The 9,507-nt window shown below is 42.2% G+C and overlaps 1 protein-coding gene across 2 annotated transcripts in view; it reads right to left on the bottom strand.

Annotated features, from left to right (window-relative positions):
• Window positions 1-8,980, bottom strand: part of LOC141052054 (cytochrome P450 2F2-like) — a 59,471-nt gene extending 50,491 nt beyond the window's left edge. Inside the window, exon 1 of one of the 2 annotated variants that reach the window (XM_073549243.1) lies at window positions 8,842-8,980. In XM_073549243.1, the coding sequence (XP_073405344.1) occupies window positions 8,842-8,856 (15 nt within the window). In that variant the 5' untranslated portion in view covers window positions 8,857-8,980. The remainder of the gene's footprint in view (window positions 1-8,841) is intronic. The other variant, XM_073549242.1, reaches the window with a different exon arrangement.
• Window positions 8,981-9,507: the final 527 nt, after the last annotated feature.

The raw sequence follows: 9,507 nt of genomic DNA on the forward strand, positions 1-9,507 counted from the left end.
CTATCCTGGTATGCATGGCTCCTCATCCCTATTCTGGTATGCATGGTCTCCTCATCTCTATTCTGGTATGCATGACCTCCTCATCCCTATTCTGGTATGCATGGCCTCCTCATTCCTATACTGGTGTGCATGGCTTCTTATCCCTATAAAGGTATGCATGACCCTCATTAGAAAAACAATAAAAAACATAAACCATCCTACTTACCTTCCCTGCGCTCCCTCGCAGCATCCTGTTCAGATGCCATTTGCTGATTTATGCTTGTAAGCAGCGCATGGCAGTGACGTCATGCACTGCTTACTAGCAGAGGACAGCTGCCAGAATACTCACTGCTCTCCACGCTGGGACTATGTGTGTGTGGAGCAGTGAATCACGTGTGCCCACAACTAAAGGGAATGAATATTCATTGCTATCCACGCCTATGGGAATTATAGGAAGCGGGCAATTGCGACTACTGTGCCCACGCAGAGAATATTCATTTCTCTTTAGCAGCGGGCACAGGTGTTAGCCGCAGCAGCCGGCTCCTGCCTCCTGCTACCCGCTGCTCGGCCACTGCTGCTCCCCCTCCCTCCATCTTGTGGAATCCTGACTTGAGTAAAGGCCAAGGAGGACTTTTTCAGCATAAAAAATGTGCTGAAAAACTCAGCATATACTGGAGTATATACGGTAAATACTTCTGGAGACCAGACTACCAAAAAAAAAGCTGCACCCTTGGATTTGCACCACTCCCTATGAAATGCAAAAAATATATGCAACAGTTCAACATAGATAACATGATTTTTGTTACATAAACCAAGATTCTGGCAATAATAAAAAGGCAATCATTTGTAATAATAAGCCCGGGGTCACACTTGTGAGTGTAATGCAAGAAACTTGCGCGAGTCTCTCGCATCAATACCCGTCACTGCCGCCGGCACTCGGGACCGGAGTGTGCAGCTGAATGTATTTCTATGCAGCTGAACGCTCCGGTCCCGAGTACCGGCGGCAGTGCCGGGTATTGAGGCGAGAGACTTGCATGAGTTTCTCACATTGCACTCGCAAGTGTGACCCTGGCCTTAGAGTCATTGTACATTTCAGTAAACAGCTAAATATTCTATCAACCCTTTCAATATAAGGTCAAATGTATGATAGATGTGGGTCCTATCACTGGCACCCACCTGTCTCAGAAATAGGGAAATGTCATATCCTATGGTCAGAAGAGAAATGGCCACACATACAAAGCTCTATATTCTTTTTTATGAACTTTCCAAGATATGGGAACAATCTCTTAAAAGCTTTGTATTTTATTACTGTTCATTTGTTTCTCAAGTGCAAAGTTAAAGAACATTCCAAGGAGTCTCCATTAAAAATGTTTACCATTTTACTGCAGCTGAATGTTTGTATGCTCATTAACTAGCTGAGTGCTCTGCAAAAAGGTTACAAATCTATTAAAGCTGCTGGTCCAAGTCTTGATGGCTCTTTCTCTTTGAATTGTCCCTTCCTTCTCTAAATGCAAAATATAGCAGAAGAGAGATTGTTGCAAACAAATCTACAAAGCCTGACGAGAGAAGAAAGGATCTGTAGCCTGAGGGAGGGTAGAGCCATTAAAAAAAGGAAATTGCATGAAAAGAAAACAAATTCAGGATAAAAGCTGTGCTGGTATTTGAGCTAATGAAGACAGCAGCACCTTGGACACACAGATCTCACATCCAGCTTGTATCACTGTGAGAGACATTCAAACATGAGAGGAATCTCTAACTTGGATCAGATAGCAAATTGCATATCAGGAGGCCTGAGAATGAAAGATTCCAGACTGACACTTGCAATTTTATGAACTAACTTTAACCACTAAAATATGTAAAGTTTACTTTTGTCAAAGGTGTTCATATATAGAGAAAAAACACCTGCTCACCTTTTCTGGGCCGAATAGTGAAGAAGCCCAACTTCACTCCATCATCTAGCATTGTAGATACAAGTTAAAGGGATAAAAAAGTACAGCTTGCAGATCCAATTCGAGGTAAAATTGTGGTATACCAGGATTAAAAACACTTGACATTCAAAACGTGTAGGTTTCATTTATTTTATTTATGAAATGTGTACCGTCTTTTGCAGATTATAAGAAACAACAGACCACAGCATGCATGTTGTGAACTCTCTTAATCCGACTTTTGAGGCAAGGCTCCCTCTGGTGGATACCGCTGGTAGTGGAGCTGGTCAACATGATGTTAACCCAACACAGCTGCAGAAGATAATTGGAGGAGTGGGGGTAGTGACTGGGACTACATAAGTGAGCAGACTTCTCTCAGGGGCTGCCGGTGATACTCCTTTCTTTGCTTATTGAGGATTTCTGTCTCCTGCCTGATCCTGCATTTTTCAGCTAAGTGTCATTTGCTAAACCCTTTGCATCTGATTTTGCCTTGCTGTCAGGGGTCAGCTTGCTCCCCCAGGGGCTGCTGGCTCCTGCCCTGTATTTTTGTATCTTGTGTTTGCTTGCTTAGTCCCCTTCTGTATTAGCCTGTTGCTAGCCGCCAGTTCACACCTGAGTGCTGATATAGTGGGGGCGAGGTTTGTGCAAACCTCAGTATTTTTGTGCATCAGTTGTGTTGGAATTGTTAGGGTTTTTGCGTGATTGCAGACAGTGCCTTTTCTGTCCTGTCCTATCTAGTTAGTGTGGGCCCCATCATTTGCTCAGTCCATTTTCTGTGTTTGTGCTTCATCTTGTCTCACCGACAATATATGTTTGGGGGCTGTCTATTCCTTTGGGGATCTGCTCCGGGGCAGTTTAGATTTCACCTTTCTGTCTTTAGGCTTAGTTAGCCCTCTGGCTGTGACAAAGTGTCTAGGGCAACGTAGGAACGCTCCACGGCTACTGCTAGTTGTGTTGTTAAGATCAGGGGTCTGCAATCCGCTGAGCGACCAACCTCTCGGGTGTTCTGGTGGCATAGCCTATTGCGCTCTCCTCCTCGGTGACCCATTCATAACACATGCGCAGATTGAGATCTCGGCTTATGAGATCTCATTTCACGGGATTTCGACTCCTGAAATCTCAAACTGCGCATAAGTTGCTTCTTTCAGCCATTTTCACGAAGCCCACCGCTGGGAAGAAAATGGTAAGTGGGAGGACTCCGCTCACATTTTTTGAAAACCCATGCCCCACAGGCCTCTTGCAACAGCAACCCTGCCTCCTGTGACCCTGCTCCACTGCAGCCACCCCCGGTAAGCTACATTCAGATTTTAATACGCACCCTCATTTTACTCTCAAATTTTGGGTAAAAAAGGTGCGTCTTATAATCCGAAATATAAGGTATATCTTATTAATAGGTTAGCAGTAAAATCACAATTTTATCTCCAATTGGAGCAGGAATCTGGAAATTTTCCTTACAGTTGTCCATTTCCCTTAACCTTTATTTAGTCGTGTGGGGTCTATTGGACCACAAGAGATTTTGTTTTGCTTTATTTTCACAACCATGAAAGGTAGATAATCATTCGTTTTGGTAGTTTCCTAGCTCACGTGCCCCTCCTTCATCAATCAAGATTTTACTCTTGTGTCATAAGTACGAAAAAAAAACCAAAAAAACAAGGCAGTTCTATTTCTACTATGATACTATGCATCATGATAAAGTTATATGTGAAGATGATAATAAGAAGCCGGAAATAATAGACTTACCATAAAACCAAGGGTGACGCTGATACAAATTACAAACTGTGTGCAAACCTTATGTCGCCCTAACAGATGTCCGATGGTCAAATTTTTTCATTTCTTCAGTGTATCAGCAATAAATGCTTTTGTTATGTATAACATAGAATCATAGAATTCTATGCATAATGACACTAAAATTATCCAAAGAGAATTTCTGAGTTTTGTCAAAGGAACTCATAAGAGCTCATAAAAGTATGAGCAGAAATGTACACCCTGCCACGTTTTCCAAAAAGAAGAATCAATGATGACACTGAGCCTTCTTGTTCTGGAAGTAGCCCAAGTCCTGTCAAAGGTCGATGTTTTTGTGAGAACCATTGACTGAAAAACCAAAACGAAATGTGATAATTGCAAGAGGTTAATGTGCAATGGACACCATAACAAGATGTTATTCCTGTGCCAAATAATCACTTGGTTTTTCTTAGTACATAAGTAGACGTTTAACTTCTTAACAACCGCCGACACGCCTTTTTACAGAGGACGTTAAGGGTACTTATTCCTCAGCGGCACTTTTTAATGACACTGAAAAATAAGGGTAAAGTGCCCCCTACTTTCAGAAAATCTCCAGGGTCTCAGCTACCCAAGGTAGAACATGATCAGGGCCGGTTTTTACAGTCCCCTGTCATGTCATTCCCGTTATTCACCAAATAACAGTGATTACATAAAAAAGGCTGATTTAAAATCCATTTATCTCTACTCTGATATGAGCTAACAAATCAAAGAAGAGAGGAATTGGGTGCTCCAAGCCACCCCTGACACCTTCGCCATCTCTTGCTCCCTCCTGCTCCGTCTCCCAGCCCTCCGCGTCATCTTACTGGAAAAAGTTTGGGCGCAAGTGCAGTGCACCTACAAAGATCTGCTGGCCGGTACCCGGCACCACTAGGGAATTTTTCTTATTGGTTCTTTTCGATTACTCTTATAGGGTCTATCATAGTGATCAAAATAAAAAAATAGTAAATCAAATCCCCCTTTGTCACCGCCTTAGTTAGATAAAAATGATAAAATATATTTTTTTAATTTGTTCCATTCTTTGCAGTTGGGGGTAAGGTGGGAGTTAGAATTCGTTTTTTTTCTAAAGTAAATAATAAAATAAATGATGATTTGACAGCTAGTGTTGAGCACAAGTGCTCGCTACTTGAGTTTGCATCGGGTGCTCGAGTATGCATGGATATTTGATGCATACTTGAGCACCCAATGCAAACTGGAGTAGCGAGTACTTGCGCTGAACACTAATGACAACATATCAAAATGACAACCTAATGCTATCAAATTCTGTGTCGTATCTGCGGGTTCAAAGTCCTTGAGGGGTCTAGTGTCCAAAATGGGGCAACTTGTTGGGGGATTGCACTGTTTAGGCACATCAGAGGCCCTCCAAACATGACATTAGTTGAATGCGATTTTGAACACCTTGAGGGGTGCAGCTTTTAGAATGGTGTCACTTTTGGGTATTTTCGGCCATATAGGCCCCTCAAAGTCAATTAAAATGTAATGTGGATCCTAAAAAAGGTTTTGTAAATTTTGTTGCAAAAATTAGAAATCACAACTTTTAACCCTTCTAACTTCCTAACCAAAAAAAAATATGTTTCCAAACTTGTGGTGGCTCTGATGTAAAGTAGACACGTGGGAACTGTTATTTATGAACTATTTTTTGTGGCATAACTCTGACTTAAGGGCACAAAAACAAAAAGTTTGAAAATTGAAAAATTTGCAACATTTCCATTTTTTTCATAAATAAAAGCAAGTCATAAAGAAATTTTACAACTATCATGAAGGACAATATGCCACAAAAATCTCAGAGTAAGTGAGATCCATTGAAGTGATACAGAGTTATTACCACATAAAGTGATACTGGTCAGAATTGTAAAATTTGGCTTGGTCATTAAGGTCAAAATTGGCTCAGTCATTAAGGGATTAAATTTTATTGATTACTAAAAATGTTCTCATTGTTTACGTAACTAATGTAAAATTTCTTCTTTAATGTATACTAGCTGAAGAGCCCGGCGCTGCCCGGGCATAGTAACTAACTTCGGTGAGCTATAACAAATTATAATGATTATATCTATATATATAAAGATGAGTGTAGAGCCCCGCCAATTCCTCATAGCCACATTCACTATAATATCCCACATCATCCCATCAGCCAGAGCTACCAGACTACTACCCCTAGTATCCCACATCGTCCTGTCAGCCAGAGGCAATGGACTACTACCCCTAATATACCACATCATCCCATCAGCCAGAGCCACCGGACTACTACCACTAATATCCCACATCATCCCATCAGCCAGAGCCACCGGACTACTACCCCTAATATCCCACATCATCCCATCAGCCAGAGCCACTGAACTACTACTCTTAATATCCCACATCATCCCATCAGCCAGAGCCACTGGACTACTACCACTAATATCCCACATCATCCCATCAGCCAGAGCCACCGGACTACTACCACTAATATCCCACATCATCCCATCAGCCAGAGCCACTGAACTACTACTCTTAATATCCCACATCATCCCATCAGCCAGAGCCGCCGGACAACTACCACTAATATCCCACATCATCCCGTCAGCCTGGCGTCAGAACCAGAGCGCTGAGTGGATTTGCCCTGACATCCATACCAATTATTCCTTTAATAGAAGCCTGGGGTGAGAATCAGAGTGCTGAAGGATTTACCCTAACTTCCATACTAGAGATCCCTTTAAGAGAAGCCTGGGGTCAGTACCAAAGCACAGAGTGGATTTTCCCTCACTTCCGTACCGAGGATCCCTTTAAGAGGGGACTTGGGTCAGAACCAGAGCGCTTAATGGATTTGCACTAACTTCCATACCGGGGATCCCTTTAAGAGAGCCTGGGATCAGAACCAGAGCGCTGAGAGGATGTTCCCTGACTTGCATACCAATGATCCCTTTAATAGAACCCTGGGGTCAAAATCAGAACACCGAGGAATTTGCCCTAACTTTCATACAGGAGATCCCTTTAAGAGAGCCTGGGGTCAGTACCAGAGGATTTGAAGGCAATTGCCCTGACTTCCATACCGGGGATCCCTTTAAGAGAGGCCTGGGATCAGAATTAAAGCACTGGATGGATTTGCCCTGACTTCCATACCGGAGATCCCTTTAAGAGACCCTGGGGTCAGAACCACAGAGCTGAGTGGAACGGTCCTAACCTCCATACCGGGGATCCCTTTAAGACAGGCCTGGGGTCAAGACCAAAGCGCTGGATGGATTTGCTCTGACTTCCATACCAATGATCCCTTTAAGAGGGAAAATGTGCCTACGGGATGGAGGATGTGTGATGGGTATATGGGCACGGGAGGGGGGATTCATTTCTGTCATGTGCTCTCTGCTCCTTTCAGGGGTGCAGACAATGACTGGGAGCTTATGTTCCCAGGGATGCTAAATTTATCACACCATGTCAGTGTCTGCTGAGTTATTGTCAAGTGTGAAAACTGTTGGTCATAGCAACCAATCACAGCTCAGCTTCTTTTAACCAGCTCTGGTGAAATGAGAGATGCTTAGTGATTGTTTGCAAGGAAAACTGTTGCTCATAGCAACCAATCACAGCTCAGCTTCTTTTGAACAGCTCTGGTGAAATGAAAGATGTTTCGTGATTGGTTGGTGATACACACACACACACATTCATTTTTATATATAGAGTTTGCTTATTTTTTCGATTACTGGTGTTATGCGTCTAAGGGCCCCGTTACACGCTTCAATGTCCCTGCGATCCCACCTACGATCAAACGTGGATGGGATCGCTGGGATATAGTTAGCTGATTGCTGGTGAGCTGTCACATAGACAGACTCACCAGCGATCAGGACCAGTGAGCAAGCTGGTATCCAAGGTAAACATCGGGTAACTAAGAGCCGCGCGGCTCTTAGATACCCGCTGTTTACGTTGGATACCAGCTCCCAGCGTTGCTAATCATTGGTCTCTCGCTGTCATACGTAGCGATGCGTGCTGGCCAGCGGGAGACCTGCACGATCAGCGAAACCCAGCAGGGGGGCCGGTCACTGAAGCGTGTCACACACAGCGATGTCGCTGGCAAGATCGCTGTGGCGTCACAAAATCAGCGATCTCACTAGCAATCTCGCTGTTTATGACGGGCCCTTAAGGCTACGGCCACACTATCACTATTTAGTCACAATTTCACATCAGTATTTGTAAGCAAAAACCCGGAGTGGGTCAAACATGCAGAATTGGTGCACTTGTTTTTATTATACCTTGTCCTCTGATTGTTTCTCACCCGGTTTTGGCTTAAAAATGCTGAGAAAAAATACTGAACAAATAATGCTAGCGTGGCCATAGCCTTATAGTGTAAGTATTTTGGCACGACTAACTCAAGGTTAAGGACTTGACAATTTAAGATAATGTTTTGTCATTCTGGATTGTAAAACTTTTTAATTTAATTTTTCTACTTCTCTACTTGACTGAATGAGCCTTTGTTTTTGCAAAATTTGCTGCACTCTATTTTTTGCATTTTTGGAGCAGACATACATGAAACAGTAGTGGAGATCTTTGCAAGTCCATGGCTTGGACATTATGCTGCCTGCATTATTTGGCATTGTGCTTTTGTATTATTTGGCACTGTACGGTGGATTATTTTGATACTTATTTGAATTGGTGTATTATGTTGCATTAATTTTACAGTTGCAATAAAAAAGAGGCAGCACGCTCCCCGGGTGCAAGCAGAAACATAACCCAATCCAAGAACACCCCAAAATCCAAGAAAAAAGAAGATTGCAGCACTCCAATTGTATCAAAGGTGTTTCATTCACCAGCCATGAAACATTGCAAACTCAACGGTACTTGTCATAGGTCATTGAAGTTTTCAGTGTCTTGTGCATAGAACTCTTGAGTGAATTTAGATTGCTGCAATCTTTTTTCATCGACATGAAAAATGTCTTCTATGAGGAAGTACTGTTGGATAGTGCATAGTTTGGGACACTCTACAGTAGTATTATAGAGGCCATTGATTGACCGAATTTACGATGAGAAAAATGTAAATAATTTCTAAAAAGTGTGTCCTATTTCTTGGCCACAACTCCATTTTCTATAAAATACAATACTAGTAAAGCTAAACAAAATAAGAGAAACATGACAACAAAATAATTGACATCATTAAATGTAACAAATCATTAACAGAGAAATGCAAGTCACTTACTTGAGACCGCAGCATGCGAATCGCGGCTCGTTTCTTTGCGCAGTATTCACTGAGCAGGCAACAAACACCCTGTAATGAACTTCAGCTCATCGAGTCACATGTATATGCTGGGAGGCAGAAACGCTTGGACAGATAAATTCCTCAGAGTAATCAAATCATTTCATATAATCTCATCCAAACACCTCTCAAAGGGTGCATGTCAGATGATCATCAGGCCAATCATTCCAATGTTAACTCCTTCACAACCTTGAGATTTTCCTTTTTCCTTTTGTGGAACAAGTTGTACTTTTGAACATCGTTGGTTTTACCATACAGTGCACTGGAAAATGCAAAACAAAAATCCAAGTGCAGTGAAATTGCGAAAAGCGCAATTCCACAATAGACTTTTACACTTTTTTTTACCATGCTCATTAAATGCTAAAAGTGACCTGACATTATGATTCTCCAGGTCAGTACAAGTACATAGATTATCAAACATTTTTGTTTTTTTTTTCTATGTAAAGGGTGAAAAAAAATCCAAGGTAAAGTTTGAAAAAAAAAGTCGCCATTTTCTGAGACCTGTAGCGTCTCCATTTTTTCAGGATCTGCTGCTGGGTGAGGGCTTATTTTTTGAACGCCGAACTGTCATTTTTATTGATGCCTTTCTGGGGTAGATACAATGTTTTA

The sequence above is a fragment of the Dendrobates tinctorius genome, unplaced genomic scaffold, assembly GCF_039654945.1.
Source record: "Dendrobates tinctorius isolate UK_male_01 unplaced genomic scaffold, ASM3965494v1 ptg000158l, whole genome shotgun sequence".
Taxonomy (NCBI): domain Eukaryota; kingdom Metazoa; phylum Chordata; class Amphibia; order Anura; family Dendrobatidae; genus Dendrobates; species Dendrobates tinctorius.